The sequence below is a fragment of the Tamandua tetradactyla genome, chromosome 12 (assembly GCF_023851605.1).
Source record: "Tamandua tetradactyla isolate mTamTet1 chromosome 12, mTamTet1.pri, whole genome shotgun sequence".
NCBI classification, from domain to species: domain Eukaryota; kingdom Metazoa; phylum Chordata; class Mammalia; order Pilosa; family Myrmecophagidae; genus Tamandua; species Tamandua tetradactyla.
Window position 1 is genome coordinate 31,281,957 of NC_135338.1, and position 26,665 is coordinate 31,308,621.

The 26,665-nt window shown below is 46.8% G+C and overlaps 1 protein-coding gene across 7 annotated transcripts in view; it reads right to left on the bottom strand.

The window, feature by feature from the left end:
• Window positions 1-26,665, bottom strand: part of DPF3 (double PHD fingers 3) — a 345,195-nt gene that overhangs the window by 70,592 nt on the left and 247,938 nt on the right. For all 7 annotated transcript variants that reach the window (XR_013160349.1, XR_013160350.1, XM_077122963.1 and 4 more), the window contains one exon: window positions 11,348-11,485. Coding sequence is in view for 5 of the 7 variants with exons in the window: in XM_077122963.1 (XP_076979078.1) it covers window positions 11,348-11,485 (138 nt within the window). In the remaining 2 variants the exon portion in view is untranslated. The remainder of the gene's footprint in view (window positions 1-11,347; window positions 11,486-26,665) is intronic.

Here is a 26,665-nt window from a genome sequence, read left to right on the forward strand (position 1 = left end):
TGTCCCAGCCAGGTCCCTCAATGAAAGGAGAACAGTTATTTTGGAAAGGTATTAGCGCACTCAACAGGATGCTTGAGTTAAAATAAGCCGTGTGTCTTTAGCGAAGTAGACCCAAACCTTCCATCAAACTACCTCCCAGACAGGGCTGTCTTTCCCCCTTTCAGTCTCATTTCTGTCGAAGACATGCCATGCATGAAAAGAATGAGTGGCGGGGGCAGCCATCAGCAACACTCTCTCTTCTGGGTCCTGCTGGGATCAGAGCTACATCCCAAGTGCTCCAGGGAAATAGGCATCAAGGCTGGAAGTTTGGGCTCCTCCGTGGCTGCACATCGAGAGCAGAGGCTCAGAGGACCGGCCACCCTTGTGCCCGCCACCCAGCCCCAGTTCAGCAGGTGAGCGTCTGCGGGCCTTGGGGAGCTTGGGGGCAGTGAGCAGAGTTCCAGGAGGAGATGTGCCTCTCCTCGCCCCTTTTGCTCGTCCCCACACCACTCTCCACGCTGACAGTTCCCGTCCCTCCGCAGGGCTGACATGTTTCCATGGCAACCGGAATCCTGGGCTCCGGCAGCCTCCGGTCTTGCCACCTGTTATTACTTCATCTCTCAAGTGTAAAGCATCCAAGCCCCGTGCCACTTGGCTGTGCAGAGCGCATCTTCCGAGGACAGAGTAAAGAAAAGGGGAGAGGAAAAGTGGAACGGCGGAAAGGCAGCCCCAGGCTGGCCACACGGGACAGGTTGCTTGGCCGGGGCGAGAGGAAGAAGCTCCGGAGGCTGGAGTGGGGAGGGGGGTGTGCATAAGGCAACGTGCCTTTCCTTCTGAATCAGCAAGCAGGCCTCAGCTGGAGGCCACCACCACATCCAGCTACCTTCCACCCTCCTCTAATGAGGGACGCGGGAGGGGGAGGGAGGCAGAAGGATGCGGGGAGAGAAGGCAGCTGCGAAGAGATCTAAGCCGGCCCAAGTGGAGGCGAGCAAGGACAGGGTTAAGAGTGGCGAGATAAAGCCTGTGGGGAGGCTGGACCAGAGGGCAAACAGAGCATCAAAGCCTGGATAAATGGCCTTAATTCTCATGCTCTGCTCACCCAGCTCCTTACGTGTTTACTCATATAAATTATCCCCAAGGCCTGACTCCTTTTTTCATTGCTCCCCTAGAACTGATGAAAAAATAAATCCCACAGATCCAAGGAATAAAAATGTTGGGATTCCATTCAGGCTGGTTCTTCTCGGCCACCTAATAGCCACTCCGGCCTCACCCCAGGGCTCCAGGATGGAGAAAACGGACACCCTCCTCTAATGGGGTGAGGCCGGGCGATGGGGAGCCCGAAGCAGACACCAGCGTCCACTTGCCGCATGACCTTTAGACCATCAGAGGCCTGGGTGGCAGGGAGCCTGCTTTTTCTCGTGTGCCATTTTGCCAGCCAGCCCCGAGGACGATGTGAATTTATGATAGGGATAAAGGGGGGATAGGGGTCTAATGCAGAATGAGTCCAGACACTGAGATTCGTCCCCCCGGAGAAGAGAAGGCCAGGGCTGATTTAATAAGTCTTCAAGTTTATGGATGCAGCTGATGAATTGCAGCTCTCCACATGGCCAAGGACAACATGAGGCAAAATGAGCTGAAATGGCAGCCCATGCCACAGGAGAGCTAGAAGTGAAGGCAGATAATGGTTCAAGCCTGGTCAGAGGAAGGGGCTCTTCTTAGGAGGTCTCTGCCCACTAGGCAGGTTTTCCTAGGCCCGGAGTTGTTTGCAGGTACGCCTGCCTGGACACAAGAGAATTGGCTAGATGACATCTTAATGTCCCTTTTTGGACTTATTATTTGAGGATTATAATAAGGCAAAACAAGAGAGAGGAAAGAGAAGTTTTCCAAACCCCAAGGGACCCGGCCTTTCACGAATGGGTGAAGTTTGTATACCTGTCTATGTCCCTCTTCACCGTGGCTCCCTGAGGGCAAAAGCCATGTCTTTCCTCTCTGTATCCCTGGCACAGTGATTGACACCGGGCTAACAATAAATACTTAATGAAAGGATGGACAAATCTTCACAGAGCCTTTTGGGAAAGAAATTAATCTGCCAAGCAAAGGGAACTGAAAGACTAGGAATTGAGTGGACACAAAGTCCCCGGAGCAACTGAGTGACCATTTTAAGGCACTGTAAGTGTCACTTCTGTTCATATCAGGGCACAGAAAGAGGGGAGGAGAAGTAATAAGGGCTGGGGGGTGGGGTGGGCATTGAAGAAAATAAAGCTGAGGTGAAGGAATCCGGTTGGTATACCCTCTCACAGAAGGCCCTTCCCTTAGGCATTTCTTGGTAAACCAGGATAGAAACATAAAGAACTGCCAGTCTGGGTTAATCCCAGAGCCCCACCTCCAGTCTCTTGCCTTGGAGCTCCACAGAAGCCAGTGAGAAAACTGCCCCTGCCTTACGATGTGTTTTGGTGGCTGTAGAATCTTCATTAAAAATTTTAAACATGGTGTCAGTTCTCTCAGCCTTCCTGATGCCTACCCTCTTTTCCTCCATTTCTATGGAATATAACTCACCTTCAGATGCACACCTTCTGCATATTTATTCCAAAAACTATGCAGCAAAAACAGAAAACACATGTCTGCTCACATCAATGTCTCCATCTTGATTGGCTACAGTTACAATTTGCAGTTTGCCAAAAGGTTGATATTTGCCAAGAGTTTGTATGTCATGCCCCCAGTCCTGGGCTAGACAGCACATGACCCATCAGCAATGGCCTTTGCACACATGCTTTAGGCAAGAAAACAAGAAGCTCATTGCCTTTCTCAGTGATGATTAGGGGAAATGCAATAAGATACTTCAGTTGTCCAGGGGAGGGTCAGGTGGGTCAGTTCCTGCCCTGGCTGCTTATTATTCCCACCAAATAAATCAGTTGAGGGGAAAACATTAACTTGAAGCTAATTATTTCAAGGACTCTGAACAAAATGCTGTGGTGCCCCTTAAAGTGAAGGGCATCTTGGTGCATTAGAGCCAGGTGAGCTACACCTGTTTAAGTCATCTGGCTATTGTTATTCTACTGGTAAAAATTCAGCAAGCTCCCTTCCTGTTTGCTCTGTCTTGCCCCTCTCCAACCCCACCTCACCACCACCACATACACAGAAGAATGTGCCTTCACTGGACCCAGGGTACCTCAACCCCACCAGCCCAAAAATGGACCAACATTTCTGTGTCCTTCAGACTAAAAAGCAGAACTCAGAAAAGAAAAAGGATGAGTGCCAGGCTTCAGACCTGAGGATTTGAGACCACAGAACTGAGGGATGGCAGAGCTAGGGATGAGGGTCCAGATGTAGGGGGCACATCCAGAAGACAGGAAGTAGGTGCAGGGAAGCCTTAAGAAAAGAAAACCAGGAAGTCTTTCCATTAGGTTTAACAGTGCAATCTGATTCCGACTGGCATCTGGCTCAGCTGGTCCAAAAGAAACAAGAAAAGGAAACATGAAGAAAGAGAAGTTAAAAGGAAATAGATTGTGTTTTGTTAACACAACAACAAAAGCTAAATTTCTCTATGGCACTATTTCTCAAAGGGTGAACCAGCAACAGCAGTACCCGGGAACTTATTGAGAAATGCAAATTCCTAGGCCCCACCCCAGACCTAGTGACTCAGAAACTCTGGGGGTGGGATCCAGCAGTCTATGTTTTAAAGAACCCCGCCTCCCCAGGTGATTCTGATGCACTATTCTAACTTGACATGTGACACTCATATTAGATCACAACGCATAACACATTTTCTGTCAATGCTGTGTTTTATATGAATTAACTTGTTTAATCTTTACCACACCCCTATGAGACATGCCATTAATGTTCTGATTTTACATAGGCAATACTTAAAGCCTCATTAAAATGCAGATTAGGATTCATAGGTCTGGGGTTGAGGTTTCTTACAACTTCATTCCCAGCTGGGTGACAAATCATCAGGTTTGTCTGGAACTGAGGAGTTCCCAGGATGTGGGACTTTCAGTGTGAACACTGGGAAAGTTCGGGGCAAACCTGGGTGAGTCCCAGGTAATGCTGATGCTGTTGACCACACTTTGAAAAGCAAAAATGTAGACCCTTTATGGTAAGGAGTTTGGATTGTATTCAAGTGTGATAGGATAATTGGGAACAGGGCTGTGGCACGATTTTCTATTCTTTTAAAAGAACACTTTGGTACTCCATGGAAAATAGACTATGAGAAGCAAGAATAGACGCTGGGAGTCCAATAAAAAAGTTGCAGTCATCTAAGCAGGAGTTGGTGGTGGTCAAGCAGATGGAGAAAGGGAAGCAGATTTGGGGTATATTTTGGAGAAGGAGCTAATAGGACTTACCAATGGGGTCAGATGTGGATTGTGATAGAAAACAAAGAGCCAAGGATGAGTCTTTTGATTTTCACTTCAGACACAAGAAACGCTTTTTTTTTTTTTAGAGCAAGATCAGAGATACAAGAAGCAAGAAAAAATAGTGAGTTATAGAATGAGAGATATGTAGGAAAATTGTTGACTAGAGTGACATGTGATGCTTTCTTCTAGAGTGAAAGTCATTTACAAATTAAAATCTTAACTAGAATGTGTAATGGGATGGGGTGTCCATGTAACATCACAAATAGCCAAAGCAGGTAAAGAGAACTGAAGACTAAAGGTGCCCATTGATAGTCATTTCTTTTGGAAAACCACTGTGCAGTATGCTGCATTTGATAAGTGGCCTATGGTTGAAAATGAAGGGGTATCAGTAGGACCATGACAAATATCCCAGCCTGGGACTGGCATCCATTACTTGGGATTCCAATGCTTAGACTGGCCAATGGCGTCCAACTCAGACACATTCACATCTCAGCTTCCCATCTTGCTGACTGCATGACTTGGGCAAGTTACTCAACCTCTCTGAGCTTCAGTTTCCTTGTCTGTAAAATGAGGTTGAGAGCATGTGCCTCATGGGCTTGTGTGGAACTTATACGAGACCATGTGTATAAAGTGCATGGCATCTAGTAGGTCTTCCATCATTTCTTTCCCTCTTTCCTCTTCTAGTTGCAAAATCATTTTACTTCTGATAAGGCTAGGTGGAGGGGAGGATGGAAGGCCAAATAAATAAGCTTTCCCAAGAAGTAATACATGACTGGTAAATTCACACCTATGGTCCATTTCCACAGGCACCATCACTTGGCCTTTGTGTGGTTTGGTGTCCTCCAGGGGCTACAGCACCTGCCTTAAAGATTGTTGCAAGGAGTGAATGAGATAAATGACGCGTGCTTAGCACAGTATTCTGGCACATTCAGGAATGTCAGCAAGTATTACTATTGTCATTACTGTTCCTCAAGACATGGAACCCTTCAATCCTGAACATTCCAGGTAACTGGGCCAAAACCGTGAGAGAAATAAGAATCATGTAGATGCCTGATCCTAGGGAAATAAAGGGACACTGCACTTGACTAAATTCTGCCCCACAGCTTTCTTTAGCTCTGTTTCCTGCATCCATATTATTTCCCAATTAAACCAGAAGTTCTCCTATGGCTGAGACCATGTGTTATGCCTTTTTGGAAGCCCATTTGCACTTTACACGCACAACTGGGAGTATGCATAGTATGTGCTCAGTAAATACTCATGTTTAACAGGTATAGAAAGATCGTTGTCCCATAGCTACGATTTAGCAAAGGACACACCAGGGTCAGGTTAGGCTCAGATGGCTACAACTGATGCCAATGAAACCCCGTTGGCAGTGAGCATCACAGTAATAGAAAAATCCTATCACACTGCCCCAGAAGGAGCCCCTGACTCAGATTAGCCATCTGTGAACAGAGAAATGCTCTGTTGATCCAAATGGACAGAAATGGGATATTAGTGCTCCTAATGTGTGGGCATGATGCCAAATACCCACATCTTCTCATTTAAGACTCACAACAACCCCACAAGGAGCAGAGAAGTGTAAGCAACTGACCCACATTTTCATTGCTAGAAGATGGCAGGGTGACAGATCAAGATTCACACCCTGGCCTGGTCAATTCCAAAGACATCCTCTCAGCCACCAGATCAAGGGTGATTCACAGGGCTGAAAAACTCATTCCAAGCAGATCCTCAAGGGCCAGAACAATCCCCCAGGTTCGTCTTTGTTTTGTAATGTGTAAACTGTGTCATTAAATAATTCATCTGAAGAACACCTGTTGCTAGTTTCCAACTCTGTTCTTCAGGAAGCCAGAAGTAGCTCACCTTTCCAGACAGACAGAGCAGAGCCCTGTATCTGAATGTTCCTTTATCTTCCTTGTAACACGGCCTGAATTTTCTGCATCAAGGTTGGGTAAATGGATGGCTGAGTGGGTATTATGGCTTTTCAGGCATTTTCAGAGTGATCCAAAATGTTTAAGCTTGTTTCAGAGGTGATTTTCACTCGATCTGTTAAAGCTGTATTAGTTGCCCCAGGGCTGTCTGTTAGAGGACAGAGATGTCAGGAGAATAACATCTGTGAGCTCTTTCTCTCTCAACGTGGCAATGACATCATGTGCTTCTTTTAGATAATTTGCACATTACCAGACTAATTTTCAGATTATCTAATCAGCAGACATTACCCTTAATCAATTTGGTTCTTCTCTTTTGGTCCTGCAGTATACAACACGCCCTTCAAAGATGCACAAAGGGGTGGGCCCTTTTCTTCTTTCAACAAATACCGAAAGCCAACTGCGTCCGTGGCACACTACCATTAGATAGAAAACAGGGAACTCCAGGGATCTAGGACAGTTCCACTTCAAATCTATGACCCTGAGAATCAGGCTTGAAATAAATTTTATAGACATGTATTTTCCAAATCCTTTCCTTCAATGAGCTCCAAGCATGTTATAGAGAACATTTTATGCTATTAAACGAGAGAGATGCCATATAACAATTGTACTGCAAGTAGATTTCTCCACAATATAATCATTCATTCTTGCCTTCTGGTCATTGGTACTTTGACTGCCTAATTCCTACAAGATAAAGACCACACGGCCTGGCATACAAGACATGGCCAATTGTGGCCCTTGCCTACATTTTTCACCATTCCTGCACACACCTCTAAATCCAGTACCATAACTACTTCCCATTGTCTGAGTGCACCGGGCTCTTTCAGACCCCCTGCCTTTGTGTGTACAGTTCTCTCTGTCTGGAAAGCCTTCTCCTTCCCAGGAAATTCCTCCTCATTCTTCAAAGGCTACCTTGAATGTCACGTCCTCAGTGAAGCCTTTGCAAATCCCCCAACACAGTGGTCCTCAAGCTTTAGTGCATGCCAAAAGGCCCTAGAGGGCTTTTCAAAACACAGATTGCTGATCCCCATCCTTGGAGACTTTGTTTCAGGAAGTCTGGGATGGGGCCCAAGCATTTGCATTTCCAACAAATTCCAGGGGATACTGATGCCACACTTGGCCACTTTAAGGCATAGAAAGGGCACTGTGCCCCTGAACCTTTGCTTCTTCAACAAAATGTTGAAGAAGACTTCAAAAGAAAGGCACTTTCTACCCTATATCACACTTCCTGAAGCATACTCTAGGTCTTTGTTTGCATGTCTGTTTACTTGTTCAAGGTTGTGGGCTACTAAAGGACAGGGACCAAGTCTTATCCATGCCTATAAATTCCAGTCCCAGCATACGGATTGTAAACTATAGATTTAGTGCATGGTTATTAGTAAATGGAGGGATGAACAGATGGACAGAAGAACAGATTGGACTAAATTTATTTAACACAGTTTTTTCATCTAGGTCCAAGACTTCATTAATGTCCCCTCCAAAGAAAAGTATCTTGGACTTGGGAATAATAGATTGCCACTGTATAGAAAATGCAGAAAGAAACTCAAAGGGGTTTTTAATTCTAACCCAGCCTTCTTTCTGCTGCCTTGGCTGCACTGGGGATGTTTACCAAGTTGCACAGGAATGCTTCTTAAGTGCACCTCCCTGAGTCCTAACCTACATAAGCCCTCCCTCCTTTTGTTCATATATATGTATGTCTGTGTATGTGTGTGTCTGTATGTACACACACACACACACACACACACACACACAGATACTCCATTTGTAGAAAGTAGATGAAGGGGGTTGAGAGAGATGGAGGAAGAAGGATCCAGCTACACACGGGGAGGGGAAGGGCAGCAGCTTAGGTTGGGGAGACCCCAAAAGAAAGGTACCATCTTCCCAGGGGAAGCGTTTGAGCTTCAAGCATCCATGTGCTGCCTGTAGTCAAGTCAGAGAGGCACGGGCACAGAGGAGAGGGGACAAACCTAAAGGAGAGACTAGAAAAGTATATTCAGGAGAAAATGAGAGACTAGGCAAGAAACAAAAGCAAGAGGGAATCAGCTGGGAAAGGACAGGAGGACAGGAGGAGTTACAGTCAGTTGCTGAGCTGGCAGCACAGGATAGCGGGTGGGGGGAATGCTGGGGGGGGGCGGGCATCACTGCTGGCTCCAGCCTGCTGCTTCACTCCCTGGGGCCTTTCAGCAGCAGTAGGCTCAGGGATAATAGGCTGTGCTGGAGACACAGTCAGGGGGCCAGAGCAAGGAACAGAAGTGCCAAAGTCAAAAGGACTCTCCTACTGCAGGTGGTGCAAACCTAGCTGCCCATGGCCCTGCAAACCCCAGAGTCTGTAAGGCTGATTTTCTGTAAAGCTCTCCTCACATGCAGCTTGGGTTACCCTGCAGCTCTGCTGAAGGGAAAAAAGTCAGCATTCCCAGTTTGCTAGAGTCTAGAACTTCTCCTGGGGGGAATTGCAGACTAGCCTTTTGGATTAAGCTCTCCTGCTTCCCTCCCCCACTCTAAAAGCCCTGCCAAGGGAGAATGGAGGTGAGACTTTAGGACCCTGCAGAGCTGTCACGTTCAATTCACCACAAAGGCCCAGTGGCATTTAGGGGCAGGATGGATGGGAGCCCCCTCCCCAAACAGTGGGAGCAGCTAATGACTGGGTATTAATGATGGTGGCAATTAGCGCTTACAAGAAGATGGTTGGGGGGCCTCTACTCACCAGGGGAAGGTAGGGAAAGCAGAGCACACACTCTGGAGCAGCAAACAATTCAGTGATGTGTGTGATGCAGAGAATCCAGGAGGAACGGCTGCCTTTAGATTTAGCCACAGAAAGTGAGGAGAGGGGAAATGACAGCTTTTATGGACACTGAAGGCCTCTGATGCTGTACCCTCCCTTCTAGAAAATTGGGGTTAATCAAGCAGTTTTCAATAGGGACACCATAAGATGTTATTAAAAAGGTGTGGAGCCTTCCCAGGAGAGGAGTCTCCAGATCAGCCCAGATACAGCTTTTCTTTTCCATGAGATTTAAATTGCTTGGGCAGTCAGATGATCCTCTTTGAAGAACCCAATTTCTCATCAGCAGATGAAGGAGAGAAAAGGGGCGGGGATAGGGGTAGGGGTAGCAGTGACAAACCTACAGAGAGATGAGAACAAGCCTCATTTGAGAGATGTCTCCACCCAGGAGGAGGAAAGCTGCAGCTTCTTTATTAAGCAAGGCCACCTGACTCCAAGGTAAGGACACGAGGAGGTAGAAATGCTGACTGAAGGAGAGTATAGGAGGGAATTCTTGTGGACGAGAAAAATATGCCAGTGTCCTTCTCCATGTCAACAGCCAACCTAGAAGGAACAGCAGGAAATGGCCAAGGAGGCAATCACCTCGTTCTGCTCAGGGTCTGCAGTTACTGCTCCTGGGATACCACCACCGGCTCTTACTATCACTGCGCGCACACGCGCGCATACACACACACACACACACACACACACACGCACACAGTAGCGAGGTTACAGGAGAACTAGGGACAATGAGACACAGACAAAAGAGAAGCATTTTAAACCCTACAGTGTGAGTAAAGCACCTCGCAGGAACAAAATGACCTGACATTTGAGAAGAGAGGCAAAGGCGGTTGGCTGGCATTGAGGGGAGTGAGAAACAATACCACACTGGTAAATACTTTACAGAGCAGCAATCTCTAATAAATACTTTCCAGGAGCAGCCCAAACTACAGGAGACTGTTCCCTGCCTTCTTGTGGTGGGAGACAACAGCTATGCCTCTATCACTTATTGCACTTTCTGCAAACCAGAGAAGGGAAAGGAGGGGACACAGGAAATGTAAACGTCAGCTCCTTCTGTATAGGTCAATATATTCTTCTTTCTGAAAGGTGAGAGTGACTGGATCCAGGAAACCTCTCCCTAGAGAGAAGACAGAGACTTCAGTGTTGCAACCACAAAGGACCTGATGAGGGGAGGCAGGCAAAGCTCTGTCTCCTGACCTGCTTTGGAATTCTCTCCAGCTGACAACAATAGGTAAGAGAACAAGGGTCCGGCACACAAAAGGCTTGGACCCCAAGAATAGGTAAGGATTAGAGATGGCAATGTCAGAAGGTGAGTGTGGGGTAGGGTCAGGAGAAATGCACGCTAATCCAAAGAAAGGTCCTGGCCACCAGTATGTCACTTATTTCAAACACTTGATGAAGCAGCCAACTGTCAACTGCATAGGAGTCACCTTTGAATCCTCGAGTCCGAATATTTTAAAAGGTCTGATCCCTCTAATTACATTGAATTGTTCATTTCTGAAATACCCACTACCAAATCTGTGAACCAAATAAAAACACATAGCACATCCGCAAATATTCTTCACCAAATGCTCTAGAACGACCCGTGTCTTGCAGATTCCACCACCACCACCCTTTCTGAAATTTATCTAGGCCCAGAGACCATGAGAAATCTCATAGAGAGAAGCCAAGTGCTAAGTCCTTTTTGACTCTCTAATCTGTAAACGGAAGTTGTGGAAGAAAAGAAAGAACAGAAATGGAAACACAAATCTTCAGAATCAGTTTGGGTCTTTGGAGCCTAACATTCCAATTGAGAAGTGTGCCCGGTTAATGTTTGTCTATTGAGTGCTCAAGCAAGTAGCATGAATACGCCAGGGCAGTGTGACCTCGACAACAAAGCCAGGTTAACAGATCAGGAATGTTCTCCTAAGGCTCTTGGCGTCCAAGCAGACATTTGGAACATCTATCCAAACTGACACACCAAAGGGCCATGGACTCACTCAGACTAGCAGTTGTGAATGGGTCTTCTGGACCTGAGGGGAATGAGCAGCAGATCTGGCATTTGTTGGCCGGGAAAGGATATTTCCCCTGTGCCTTTATCACTCACCTTCCTTCCTCTGAGAGCAGAGCTGGAGACACCTGCCCAGCTCACAGTAAGCTCAGCTGAGCCAGAGGGGCAGCTAGCTGGCTGAGCTGAAAAAGCCAATTCACCGTAGGACACTGAGGCCAAGCCACAGTTGCCAGAAGATGTCAGAGGTGAAGAAGAAAAGAATGCTCCTCAACCTGCCCACCCCTTCATCCCTGTCCCAACCTAATAACCAGGAACTCACGTCTATGGTTCTCATTTCTGTGGTTAGGTGGGGACCGGGTCTCCTGATCCTGGGCTTCATCCCCTTCCTCGCTGGCCAGGTGAGTGTGGGCGTAGTGGTAGCTGAGTCCTGGCCGGTTCTTGTAGCGCTTGCCACAGACTAGGGAGGAAAAGAGGAAAGAAAGGGAAACCGCAAATGTCAGCAACCTCTGCAGCCACTACTGGCACTCTCCCAGGCTGTGAACCCCATCTAATCACCCCAAAGCAGGGCTTTTCTTAAAAAGTGTCTCCCGCCCGCAACACCCCTTCCTCCCCACCCAACAGAACCAATGCCGCTGTAAGAACTCAGGCCATGTAGAGAAAAACTGTAACAGCAGCATGTAGAGATTATGAGCGATGTGAGAACTCCACCATTTCCTTAGCTGTGCAACCCTGAGAGTCATTTAACCTCTCTATGCCTCAATTTCTTCAGAGATGAGATGGGAATAATAATAGCACTTAGCTCTTAGAGTTGTTACGATGGGTTAATCTGTGCAAAGCACTTAGTGCCAGGCACACAGTAAGGGTGAGTATTATTATACCTTTGAAGTCAAAGGACACTGGGAGTTAATCCAGTCCAATACCCCCCCGGCACGGAGAAGGCTTGTGAGGCCCAACAAGGCTAAGTGATTTGTTGGGAGCACACAGCTACTTAGCGGCAGTCACTAGAACTCAAGTTCCTGGATTTCCATATAGTGCTCCTTCCAACACCTTCTGGTTGACGCTTTATGAAGGAGAAAAGGTTTATATGGATAATATTTGTGATGTATCCACCAGATGGTTCTGTGCCAGAAAAAATATGTTCCATTTCCACCATAAATACCACGAAGCTGTGGCATTCCTGATGCATGTGACAACCCAGAAGTTTGTGTCTTGGTACTCTGTGCAGCCTCTGATGCCCTAAATCTCTTAAAAAATATGTTTCCTTACCAGCACTACCTCCTAAATGGACAGCTTGTGACGAGGGCAACAAGCAACATAAATATGGCTTCTTGGAGCCAAGAGGAAGAAAGAGAGGCAATGCAGCTGGTTGGCTGCTTGGGACCTGAGAAGGGGAAGCTTGGCTAAATGGGTTAAGACCAAACTACCACCCCAACCTCCCCACACGCAGCCCAACAGCCCAGCCCCTAGGGGATATTACATCTGCTAGCAGAGGCCTTGAGGCCCTGCACAGCTTAAATTCCATGCTGACCCTCTAATCGTGTCCCCATTTCCCAGCAGAGCAAAGTGCTTTGCAGAAGCACCTGAGTTACAAGTTCTAAGAGACTCTCATTTCTATTTGTGCTGATACAACTGGGTTATACCAGTGAGAGCAAAACCCTCATCAGGTGGAAAGAGCACAGACTTCTGCATTAGACCTCAGTTCAAATCATGGCTCCAAGTGTCAATGTCACTGGCTGTATGACCGTGACACTATGGAGAAGAGCTGTCATCCAGTCATCTAACCCAATTTCCTTATTTTAGAGACTCTTTTCCTACTAGATTGTCCTGTTTTATTTTGTTTTTAGGTATACAATCACTGACAAAAAAGAGATAGTGTCATCTCTTTCTCGTATTTATGCCAACTATTTTATCTTCTTAACTAAATTCATTTGTAAGAACCACCAAAATAATATTTTAAAAATACAGAAAAAAATGCATTTCTTATTTTAATGATGTTGGATTTAGTGTTTCACTGTTTGTAATGACATATGAGGTTAATTTTTAATCTTTATCAAATTTAAATAGTTCTTCCTAATCCTGTTTTAGATTTTTTTAATTACAGGAGAATTTCAACAGTTGGCCTTTTATCACATATTAATATATGATTCTCCTTTCATTTGTAGACGTGGTAGATTATGCTGATTTCCTAGTATTTCCAACTATCGAACCATTCTTGCATTCCTAGAGTGCACCTCACTTTGTTAGAGCACACTATTCATTTCATATTTGGCTGCATTCTATTTGCTCATTTTGCATATATAGTCATATTTTAGATAACCCTATAACTTTTGGACTTTCTTTATCAGTTTTTGGTTTTATGATTATGTGAACCTCCAAAAATGAACTGAGGAGTTTTGCTGTGTGAAGCTGGACAAGATAATTTCTCTGTCCCTTTTTTCTCATCTGAAAACAAGGATAATAGCACCCACTTTGAAGGAAGGTTAAAGGGATTATAAATACTATTTGTCAAGCACCTGACTCAGTGTCTAGCACATAGGAGATGTTCAATACATGGTCATGGGGGGTGAGGGCAGGGGTCTGTCACATCTTTAGTGCTGGCCTCACTCAAAACAGAGACTCGACCCTTGCCTCATGCTTGGAAACAGGCGATTGGTTGGACTTCCTTGATAAGGTAAGTGACCATCATTCTGAAGTTCATGTTGGTGGCTTAGCAACTGTAGATTCAAGCCCTACTATGAGCTACTTATATTTTCTCCCTTTCCCACTCTGTCGTAAATATTGCAGACAAATAAAATGGTGCTATATAATACAATTCCATTTGGCCCAGGCAGTGACACCTAAAGAGGACCCAAGGTGCACTCTGGCCTGCTTACAGCTTGTTGTATTTATCTTTTTGAATAATCTGAAGTCAATAACCAGCAAAGTATGGGGTCATTGGATATTAATCTATTTAGTTGTTAAGCATACTGTTGGTGAGGAATAAACATTTATATATAAAAATAATGATACAGAGTGGTATGTGGGAGGGGAGGACTACCTATTGCAAGCTACGGACATTAGTTAACAGTAATGCCTTAAAATTTTTTCATTAATAGTAATGAGTGTACCATACCAGTACTAGGAGTCAGTAATGGGGGGGAGAGAGGGATAGGGAGTGTTTGAGATTTCTTTTTTTGTGCCTATCTGATCATTTTTGTTTTGGAGTAATAAAATGGTTTAAAAGTGAGAGTGATCATGATTGCATAACTAAATGATGATACTGTGAAATACTGATTGTATGCTTTGGATAGAATATATCATAAATGAATATATTTCAATAAAACCTGAAAAAATTATAATATCAGTATCTACAAAAGGAGGCCTAGTTTCCTCCACGGGTCTCCCCACTATCAATGCCACAGCATTTCATCTGTGCCTTTTTTGTTATGTCAATTATCACTGTCTTTCTTAATCACAGACTCTCAGGATCTTAATGGTCATTTGGCTGAACCATCTATCAAGTTGTTTTAATCCCACTAATATTCTAGAAGCCTGTTCTGGGACAACTCCGCTACCTATCAGAGCTGCCACTTCTTCTTCAGACTTCTTGAATTAGTTATGTCTATGCTAGAAGACCTCTCTTAAGGACAGGTTTCATGTCAGTTTCATGTTGACATCAAAAACTCTACCACATATGTTGACATACACATATTACATTTTACACATATTACACCCTCAAAGCCCATTTGTTGGATGGCTTATGAATGAACACAAACACCTTGTGGGGAAACCAGGGTATGGAGGAGAAGGTAAAGCTTGTATGATATGATCCATCAATCCACATAATCTAATACTAAACCGAAGCAAAAAGCTCCCCCTCTCTCCTTCTCCAACGTCCAGAGTCATTTTTAAAGCAAATCCTTTTGCTAGAACAGAAATTCCCAAAGAGTGGTCCCAGGCTACCATCATCAACATCACCTGGGAACTTATTAGAGCTCAAAATGCTTGGGCATCAACCCAGGACTTCCGAATCAGAAACTGGGGATGGGGCCCAGCAATCTGTGTTTTAACAAGCCCTCCGGGTGACGCTGATGCACACTAAATTTTGAGACCCACGCTGCTAGAAGATTGAATGTATTTAGGCCTGACTCCACCCTCCCTCGATCCACCTGCCCTGTCAGATGAATGGGAGTGGCAGGTCGGGGAAGAGGAGGCAGCCCTGGGACCTCTGCTCCATTAGTAGAAGAATCAGACCCAGGCAGCACGTGGAGGTCCTGGATGCCAGACTCCTTTACTGTGGTCCCTGTGTGAAGACCTCTCTGGATGGAGCTTCATTATTGCCACCTGCTTATACTAAGTCATTTCTACATCACCAGATCGTCAATTCAAGAAAACATTCATCAAACCCTGACTATATGCCTAGCCCTGTGCTGCTGTGGCACCAGACAGACAAAAACAAACAAGCCCCAGTCCCCTCTCCTCAAGGAGTTCACAGTCTAGCATACAAGCAAGCAAGGGGGACAGTGGGACAGACGCACAGCACATGCCAGGCAAAGAGAGGTACAAAGGGGGACCAGCAGACTCCTGGGGATGGCTTCCCAAGGAGAAGCCCTTGAGCAGTGGCTTGTGAGATGAGCAGGAATTTGCCAGGCAGGCAGAGGAGGAAAATGCGCTGCAAGCAAACATAAAGGTACAGAAACACATTCAGCCTGGCCCCTCCGGGGGGAACTGCAAGATGTTTTAATAAAGCTGGTGTGAATGAAGTGTTGGGGTGAGTTATGAGGGGTGCTAAGAAGAGAGGAAGTTGAGGAGGTCTTTATCCTGGCAGTGGGGAGCCAGGGAAGGATTTTATTCCGAGGCCAACTTAATCAGATCTACGTTTTAGAAATGCTGCTTAAGAGTATAGCACAGAAAGTGGGTTGGAGAGGGCCATGGTGGCTCAGCAGGTAAGAATGCTTGCCTGCCATGCCCGAGGACCCGGGTTCGATTCCCGGTGCCTGCCCATGTAAAAAAAAAAAAAAAAATTAGAAAGTGGGTTGGAGAGTGGCAAGATGCTATTTTCATGTTCTCCGCGTGAAACAGTGAGGACTTAAGGATGGGGGGCCAAGATGGCGGCTTAGCAACGTGCGTGTTTTAGTTCGTCCTCCAGAACAACTACTAAATAACCAGAAACAGTACAGAACAGCTCCTGGGGCCACGTCAGTGACAGGACTTAAGCATGGAGAGGAAGAATGGGGTGGGACAGGGATTAAAGAGAGGGAATCTGGTGGCAAGGGGCAGGATATAAGTGGCAAAGAGCCTAACAAGACAAACAAGGCTTTCCAGGAGTGCACGATGTCCCCTGCCCACCTCGCCACTCTCATCTTGACCCCACATTCTGCCTTATTCTAGGCCTTCCTGCCCACTGGCTTTCTTTTAACTTCTTGCACATCTTTTCCTCTCACCGCAGGGTCTTCATACACACTCTCCCTCTGCCTGAAATCCCTCCCCAACCCCAGATTTGCCTGGTTAACACTTAATCATCCCTCAGATCTTGGTTCAAATGTCATTTCCCAGGAAAGTCTTCGAATCAAAAGTAGTCCCCCCCTCCATTTATTACCTATAACTTATCACATATCAATTGCCCCTCCATCAGGCAGCCAGCGTGGCAGGCTCTGTGGGTTTGCACACCGCTGTACCCCCAATGGCCAGCTCTGGGCCTGACTCGCAGATCCTAAGGAAAGGAAGGAAGGCGCCCAGGGTTCTGACTTAGGAAACAGGGTAGAAGGATGCAGGAGAAAGACCAGATGTCAGGAGGGAGGAGAATGAGTCCAGTGTGGGGCTGGCTTTACACACCCGGAGTTTGGGAAAGAGAGGTGGGTTCTGCCATGAGGAGGGTGACAATGGAAGCCAGAGGTAAATGAAAAGGGCAAGAGAGACTGTACAAAGAGATGAGAAGTGCAGACCCAGGACAGAACTCAGGAAATACCAATATCCTAAGAGACTGACAGAGAAAGAGAGACTGATTAAAGAAAAAAAAAAAAATCACAGAGAAAGATACACGTAGGAATGAGCCCCAGAAGCCTTCAAGACTGCAGGAAGGAGGAGGATGCAGCCAATCTCAGCCACTGCCAACAGCTGCTGAGTGTTCACCACATGCAGGGGTCGTTCCACGCACTTCGAGCAAATTCACTCACAGCAGCCTCGTCCCCATTTTACAGATGAGGAGACCCAGGCACAGAAGCAGAACCCAGGATGATGTCAGATGCCTGAGATGAGCCAACAAGGATGGGGACCGAGAGCCCCTGGATTTGGCGATAGGTCATCATAGCAAGAAGAGTCAGTAACATCTGGAGGGGGAGACCAGACTGCAGAGGGACAGGCCGCTCCGGGGAGGTGTTGGTGGCAGGGCCAACAGACACATCCTCCCGCCTGGCTATGGGGGGAGCCTGGGGTGATTCTGATGGGCAGAGGGGACTATGGAGTCAGGGGAGGTGGGTGTGGGGCTAGTTCATTAACAGAGTAGCTTCTTGAGTGGGTTCTTCGGCTGGAGAGAAGGAGACAAGGGAGTTTGAAAGGCAGGGTTCAGAGAGATTAGAGTTAATGGAGCAAGATGCCTGACCCCGAAATTAGTTTTCCGACCCCAAGTCCCAGCCCTTCGAATGACTTCATCCTAAGGACAATAGACGCAGCCAAGATTTCCGAGATTTGTCTTGGAGGAATTGCATCAGGATCAGACTGCTATGTTCAGATGGGGAAAAAATGCCTTGGAAATCTGCTTTGATTAGCTTGGAAGAGAAGGAAAATCCACCACTGTTTCACTGTCGTATTTAATCATATCGTTCTGCCACTCCAGACCTATGAAATGGACAGGGCCAGCTTCATGGGGGTATGACTGGGACAGTCACACAGGATGCCACGCTCAGAAAGGACCACGCTTGGTTTGGCACTCTGCTGTTGCCATCTCGATTGTCTTAATAATTTTTTAACTAGGGGACTGCCTCTTATTTTGTACCAGGTCCCACAAATGATGCAGTCAGTCCTGAAACTCTGTTGGGATTGGGTGTGGAGATCTTGGACTAAACTACTCCAAAAAGCCGACCCGATGGCATGAGGGCTGCCACGGCGAACCCAGGACCCACCTAGCCCTGAATCAGGAGTAGGATTTCCTTCTGAGGTAAGCAGGTAGCCACGCAGCCGCCACCATCCCAGTATCATCAACTGCTCTGGCCCCACTGTAAGGCCAGCCCTGTCTTCAGTATGTACGGGGGTAGATGAGTTGGCTGGATCTCAACTGCCTTGGTACAAATCCCAGCTCTGCTGCTGACTGGCTGTGTGATCTTGGGCGAGTTGCTAAGCCTCTCTGTGCCTCAGCTTCCTCTCTGGGAAACAGGGATGACAACGATGGCATACCTATTTCACAGGGCTGGGAGGGTAACTGGAAAGAATGCAGTAGATACAGTGCTCGGCTCACCGAAAGTACAATGATTGCCAGAGATTATCATCACCACTGCCATCAAAAAGGCCCAGAAAAGAAAATAACCCCCAAAGTGTATCTGGGGAGCGGGGGCTGAGGGGGGAGGGCAGGGCAGTGTGCAAAGGGGAATCTAGTAGTTTCTTCTCTGAAGTCCAGGGTGGTAAAGTAGCAAGGAAGAGAATATAGAAAGAAATATCCTAAAAATAAAGTATTGAGACCATCTGCCGTCCTTTTCTCATGTCGGTAATCTCACTCTGGACTTATCTGTCATGAGGAATCAGACCAAGATCCAGGAGGGCATACCCCAACTCCCCAGGCCAGCTCCTTTCCCCAGGGCAAGCTCCTTGCACCAGGCGCCTGTGAAGCCATCACCCAGGGGACCAGTCAGCCCTGCCCAGGCCCAGCCACGGCCCTTCTTTTCACCTTGGCAAGTGTGCACCTGGCTTTGGGCTTCCACATGGCGCATGTACAGAAAGGCTGTGACAAAAAGGAAGGTCCATCTTGCCTTCCTTTCCCTCCTTCCCCCCGGGGCAGCTCCATCTGTCAAGCTGCAGAAATAGTTTTGCCCTTTTCTAACCCCGAGCTGGATTCTCCATGCAAGAACCCCTGTCTGGAGTTATCGGAATGTCTTCAGTGTTGCCCCAAAATGGCTACAGCACCCCCACCCACCTACCCCGCTCACTCCTTGACCAGGAGGGAGAGGAGGAGGAGGGAGAATCAGGGACAGTTTGTGTGAACAAAGCCGAATCCTTCCTGCCGTGGAGAAGCGGCCGCCTTCCCCACTGATAACTTAATGACTCTGGCACATTTTCATCAGCCCAACTTGGAGCACGCAGCAGGTATCTGAGCCAGTGGTTTCCGAGAGACTGAAAGCAGCGACTGAAAGTAATTAGGGGATGAACGTCCAACAGACAAAGCCTGGGCTTCGGGAGTCACTGGCCGCATTTCATTTCCACCTCTGCCCCGTGACACTTGCACACAGCCCTGAGGGTGCAGCTCCCCCTCTCTCTGCAGCTCTAGGTCCTGGGTCCTCATCTGTAAAACAGACCCAGCAGCGCCCGTCACTTGCCAATGCCTACAGAAATCAGAAAGGCAGGCATTTGTTTCTGCATTCAATCCTCACAGGGCTCAGGGAGATATGGATTATTGTTCCCATTTTGCAGAGGAGGAAACTGAGGCTTAGGGGGCCAAGGCAACTCCCTAAATGGCAGAGCCAGGATCTGAACTCGGGTCTATCTGATTTTGATGCACTTGACTGAAAGATGCACTGGAACTGCCCTATTTGCCACCTGTTCCCAGCCCTCCCAGGGGCTGCTTCACTCAGCTCCCTTGCCCTCTGCTTCCGGAGGAGATTGGTCAGTGAGAGGTGCTGGCAGGAGGATGGAGGGTGAAAAGAAAAAGAAGACATGTATCCATACCCTGCCCTGCCCTGCTGGGCACCATGCCCTCTGCAGCTGCAGCCCCTCCAAGGCTCCAGCCCTCCCAGGCTTAGGAACCACGTGTCCTCCCTTGCCCCTTGGGGATCAGGATGGCGATGGCTTCCCACTTGTCCAAGTGGGTACCTGCCCACGCCTCTGTAATTCCTGCATCAAATTCTCCCATCAAATTCTCCTGATGAGTCAGCCCTGCTGAATGGAATCCTGTGTCCTGCCAGATCCGGATATTTACTAAAGAGGCTACTTGGACAGAAGACTGGTCCGAGCAGAAGTCTGGGTCCCCCCACGGCTTCCTGACAGCCCTCTCCGTCAAGTCTCTGCAGACCCATCTGGGGGATGAAGGGCTGCCCACCACCGATTCCCCAAGTGTGGAGAAGCCAAAAGTGAGAAGAGCCCTGTGAGTGACGCAAACTCAGATTGTGAAAAAGCCCTGGAGGTACTTCAAAGAGTCCCCAGTACTTTTGGACTCAGGGTGGTGACTGACTTCAATGCACGGGGTTTTCTCAGGAGCCCACTATGGTTCCACAGAGCTCAAAGTGATAAAAGCCGCGGCTTCAAGACCCATCCAGGCCCTGTAGGGAGCTCCTCTTGGACAAGTCCAGGGCTCCCCACTCCGAGGTGGGCTTCCTCTCCTCTGCCTGCGCAGCCAGGAGGCCAGCCTTGGGGGTGGCCCTCATGTGACCGGGTATCTGGCCCTGGCTCTGATAACTAACCTCATTGCACCCTTGGACAAATCCCATCTGTTTCTGGGCTTGGTTTCCTTGTCTGTAAAATACAGGGCTGGACCAGATGATCTCTAAGTCCCCTCCGTTCTAGGCATTTCTGACCTCCCAGGTGCCTCCGGAAGGTGCTACTCCCTCCACTGCTGCAGAAAAATGATGTAGGCCCCCCAGCCATGGGGTCCCCCTGGGGGCCAGCTGTGCCTTCCCACCAGAACACCAAGGGAGGTCTGCAACTGCCTCGCTGTGGCCCATTTCATCTGCCAGGCCATTCCTGATGCTTCTTTTAAAAGGAAGCCTTCTAGGTAGAAACTCTGGGGTGGAGAAACTGTGTAATACCCTGAGTTTTCAGACCCACCTTCTCAAGGCCAGTCCCGACCCATGTGTGAGCCCCAAGCCAGACCCTATCACACTCCAGTGATCCACATGTCCTGTGGCCTCATCCAGGGGGTGTTCTGCTTATTTTAGGAATTTACCAGATGTGAATGTGGCTCCTGGGTTAAAAAATTAAAACAGGAAAAGTGGAGATTTTAAAATACTAAAGAAGTTGATTCTGGATCCGAGCAGAGAAATACAGAAACCCCCAAATCCAAAGCAACAAACGTTTAGTGGGATGATTTCTTGCCCTGCAAGATACTAGAATGTTGGTGAACTCTGGGGGCAGCCTGCAGGGGCAATAATGTCAGTGTGACCTTGGGCAAGTGCTTTAACCTCCCCAAGCCTCAGTGTTCTTGTCTGTAAAATGGAGATAATGGTAGTTCGTACCTCATAGGGTGGTTGTAGATGATTTTATCCTTAAAAAGTGCTTAGCACAGTGCCTGACACACAGCAAATGTTCAATAAGTGTTAGCTGTTCTGATCACTCACTTCACTTTATCAGACTATTTCCCTGGTGCACAGACCACAGCTGGAGACCCAAGTGGGGTGTTAAACAAGTACCTTTTCTTGACTCCATATAAAGAAAATAATATTTATTGAGCACACTTGTGAACCAGATGTGAGCTGATTGTTTTTACACACATTGTCTCGTTTAATCCTCTTGGAACCCCACTAAGTTTGATATTATTGCCCTTACCCAATAAAGAAAAAAAGAAACTAAGGCACGGGGAGAATCTGTGATTGGCCCAAGGTCACAGCTGGGAAGTGATATAGCAAAGTCTCAAATCCTGAGCTTCTGACTCTATCATCCACCCACAAAGGGACAGCAGCTCTGGTTCCTCATTCTAATAAGACCTCAATTAGCGTAAAGAGTAAAGCATAATTTCTAAGTAAAAATAATTTAAACAATAAATATACTTGTGAATATTTCTGGGAAATAAATGGAGAACGGTCCAAAATCAAACCCATAATGATGAGGTGTCCCATCCCTGGAACGTTTGGGACTTTTGCCAAATGCTCTCGTGATCTCTATAGGCCTCCCACCCCCGTGCAAATCCCAAGCTATCTAGGGTGACTCACTGCCCTTTACTTGAAGCAGGCCCTCACCTACTGACAAAATCATTTTATGTTCTTCAATTCCTTTGGCAAAACTAATGTCCATTAGCATCTCTTAGACGTTTCTACCTGGGTTTCTGGCCATTTCCACGACTCACTATGTCAAAGTTTCATTGATCCCTCAAAATTACCTTTCCCTTTAGAATATCCCAGGTAATCTTTCCCTCATGTCTCAACTACACAAGCTCAAGGCTTCCAGGGCCCTCGTGCCAACCTCCTTCTTTATCCCACATCCAGTGTGTCATCTGCAAGGTTCAATGCATTTTCCTTTCATAAAGCCTTTCTTATTTGCCCCATCCCTTTATTCCTGAGGTCACCAGACTTCACTTCCTCTACCCTGAATGCCTGACCCCACGGATTAACCCTTTTAGAGATGTCTCTGGGATTTTCTTGATTCTTCATGGGCCGTGTAGGCCAGCCTCCAAGCATCTCAGCCTGGTGTCACCCGCAAACTTCATCCAACTTTCTATCTCCCCATCTCCCCAGCCAAACATTCTGCTCTGACCAAACCTGTCTACCTCCTGCCCTGGGATATGCATCACGCATTCCCTTTTCCAGTCATTCATAAACAGTTTAGAGGAACAACCACTGTGCAAGGACTGAGATGCAAAGTTGATACGAAACAGTCCCTGCCCTTGTGTAGGCTCAAAGTCCAGTCTGAAGGAACAGACAAGTAGACAAACCATTATTCCACAATGTAATAGGCATCCTGAGTGGAGGTATGCACAAAGTACTGGCAGGTTCCAAAAAGGGGTGAGAGAAAGAAAGAGGGAGAGAGAGAAAATTTAGAGTCTGGGATCAAATCCTGGATCAGCTACTTATTCACCGTATGACCTCTTAAGTCAATTAATCCCTCTCTTCCCCCAGTTCCTTTTGGGATAGAAACGATCATAGCATCTATCTCATGGCACTTTTGTGACAGTTAAAGAGTTAATATAGATAAGATCCATCAACGATTTCAGGCCTATGAAATATGAGCTCAGCAAACTTGAGCAATTACTATTATCACCTCCCCTCCAACACCTTCACCACCGCTCCACCCCACCCCCATTGCCTGGAGACCCAACTCAGTTCCACACCTGTCCCTGAGGACCTGCTTGGCCCCTAGGGAAGCATCCTCTGACATAACAGCCAGTGGGACTGCTCCCTCCTCTGAATTCCTGGCATCCTCAGTGTCTATCTCAATTAAATACTGCCTAGTAGGGTCTCATCTCTTTGATGGGTAATACATCAATCAGCCTTATCTCTCCAATTATGTCAGACACAGAAGAAACAAGGGCAAAAGGTAGAAGGGCACATTTGTATATACAACCTCATTTAGCCTGCCCAACCATGCACCATCCTTACTGCACACCTGAGGAAATGGAGACTTCTCCACAGCAAAGTGATTTTCTCAGCAGAACCATAACTTGATCTTAGCTGCTAACTCCAAAGTCAGAGCAAGTTCTTGTCCACCAGCGCTCTTGAACCTGACTACGGTTCAGATGTGCCCACCATGGTGGGCACTGACCACGCTGCCCACTTCCCTGGATCCTGCCATGGCTTGAAACAGGAGAAACAGAAGACTGCACCATGCCATTTGACCTCATAATTCTACATCTAGAAAATAATAAAAGTAATGTGCAAGGACACAGCTACCATATTGTTTTTAATAGTGAACAAACTTGAAACTATGTAAACACCCAGCAAGAGGGACATTGAGTAAGCAAAGTGGGACATGTCCATAAACTGGGAGCATCTATAGAATAGAGTACGATATGACCCTAAAGAAGATGTCATAAAATGTATATTTTGACATGGAAAAATGTTTCTCATATGCTGCTGTGCTGGAGAAAAAAATGGGTTAAAAATGGTAGGCATCATTTATCAGTTATATTTATATGTTGTTCCCAGCAATCCTTTTTATGTATATATATATATATATATATATATATTCATATATGGAGAAAGAAAATGTTAGAATAGTATTCAACAAAACAAAACATAAGTTATCCCCAAGGAGTGAGATTATGGATGACTTTTATTTTTTTCTTTTTTCATATCTGTAAAATCTGACTTCTTTTGCAACGAACATATGTTATTTGCATAGAAAAAGCTATTTTTAAAAAAGAAAAAAAATAAAAAGAGCCCCTTAAAAGGTTACTACCTACCCTGTTACTGAACATTCATACCTTATCAGGAATTATTTGCTATAAATTTGCACCAAATAATCCATTAGCTAGAAACAACATTCTGGCAGGGTGAGAAAATAATTCAAGAAAGTATGGGTTACGGCCCAGAAAAGGCAAACCTAGGTTTGGTGGTCAAATGGCCTTCAGAAAGCACTAGAAGGGGATGGAAGGTTGGGGTGGGAGGGGAAGGACAGGCAGCAGAGCAAAGGAAGAGGCGACATCAGAGTAGGAGGGTTTGAAAGCGAGCTTCAGCCCTGCCTCGGGCACCCTGAGATGCACTGCGACCTAGTCCAGGACACAAAGGCATTTGAATATTAACAGACTCAGCTTTGCCTTCTCCAGGGATCCATCCCAGGCCACAGGCCCTGCCATACACATCCAGTTTCTGGGGCAGGAGCGTTTCCCACCCCACCCCCACTCTACCCCCACCCAAGGACCTGCAAGGTCACAGCGGACACAACTGAGTGATGAGCCCGGCTTCCCCTCGGCGGCAAGGGCGGTGAGCCTGAAGGCCGCGTTATTGGCTTTTCCACTGCAGCTTGAAGCTAAAAGTGCACGAGCCTTAGAGGATGTGAGGCCTTAATGTCCTCGGAATTTTTTTTTAATAGTAAAACTGCAATAGCCATGTGATTCTCCCTGCCGCACTCAGGTATGGATAGAACCAGAGTCATTCTAAGGAGGCTGAGGTCAAGCGGATATTCCAGGACTGTCTTGGGTTCCCGTCGGGTCTGACTTGAACCACCCACCCGTCCTACCCCTCCTCTTCACCCTTGGCCCCGTCTCCGTGATATCCCACAACACTCTCCTCACTTCATGTCCTTGACCATCTCGCCCGTCCCCAGGCAAAGAGCCTCCCTGTTGAGCGGCTGACCAGGAAGAAAGGAGCTCACAGAAGGGATCCTGAACAGGGGGCCTCAGTGACAAATGAGGACCCTGGTGCCACCGCCATCAACTGGTGGAGCCAGAACTCGACTCCAGGTCTCTTTGCTCTCAGCCCAATACCTTCACCTTCCATTACGTCACCACCAAGAAGAAGAAGCTTTAGAGCAGAAGGGACCCCAGAGACCCAACTCTAACAGTGCCCCAACTGGATACCCCACCCCCACCTCGCCAGCTTTCTAGAAGGGAGGACCACTCTGAAGTGGTCATGTTTTCAGTCACTGGCCACACAAACCAAACTGCATGGGGGAGTGGTGGAGAATGAGGCTTCTATTGATACACAAGATGAGGTCGAGAGTATTCACTGCTGAGGTGTGACTGCCGGACATGACTCAGGGGTCAGTCGTGCTCCTGCCAGAGCCTCACTCATCTTCATTTGCCTTTTGTCTCTAATCTGTCCTAATGCCCCAGTGGGGGGTGGAGTGGGGTGGGATTTTAATTGATGGAAATTTAAAAGGCTGAAAATGATAGAATTCATACCATACCACTTCAATTATAATTGCTCCCTGACTTCAGCTTGCCAGCCTGACACCTAGAAGCTGTCTGTCAATAGCAGACAGGGCTTTACCTCAGAAATAAGATGTGCTTGCTCATTAATTAACTTTTAAAACATGTTTCTCTCCCCAACTCTCAGGAGAACCAAACTCTGGGGTGATGAGGGTACGGTGAACCTGCAGTTTGGGAGAGTGTGTGAGCTCCAGAATTGGACAAATCAGTCTTCATATCCCTGCTTTGGCATCAGCCAGCTGTGTGACCTTGGACAAGTCCCTTTGCCTCTCTGAGTCTCAGTTTCTTCACAGTAAAGTGAGGTCATTGACTCTGTCCCTCAAGGGTAGTGTGAAGATTTAGAGAGATAAAATTTATATAATGGTTAGCACAGTACCTTGCACACTTTAAGTACCCAATTCACAGGAATTATCACCATGGTCACAAAAAACTGGGAGGGAAAAACAAAAAACTTAAATCACTTCCATTATACCCAGAAAAAAGATACATGCTTGTTTTGCTCCTCCCTAAATGGGTAACACTTAAAGGTGAAATGTTTTCCCTGAATATCACCGCCTCTTTTTTTATGATACTCCCTAAACAAAAAGAACGGGAAAAAAAGGGGGTCTCTCGTTAGGAGTCTGCCCCAGTGATGCTAACAGAACATTCAGGGTTGGGAATAGTTAAGAAGAGAAAAGACACACTCTTGAAATGACTTTTAAAACATCCCAGTAACCCAAACCCAAGGGTTCCTTTCACAGTTATTATCCCACCTATAAAATGGGGCTAATGATGCTATTAGGATTTAAAGCTACTAAGTGAATTAAAGTCAAGTGCTAGACTGCTGAGTTTTATGCTGGATGGTTGAGTATTTATATCAACACTGAAAAAACTGGAAAGGAATGACTCTAAAGAGACCAGCTAAAACAGTGATGCAAGCCGGTGGCAATCTGCCTG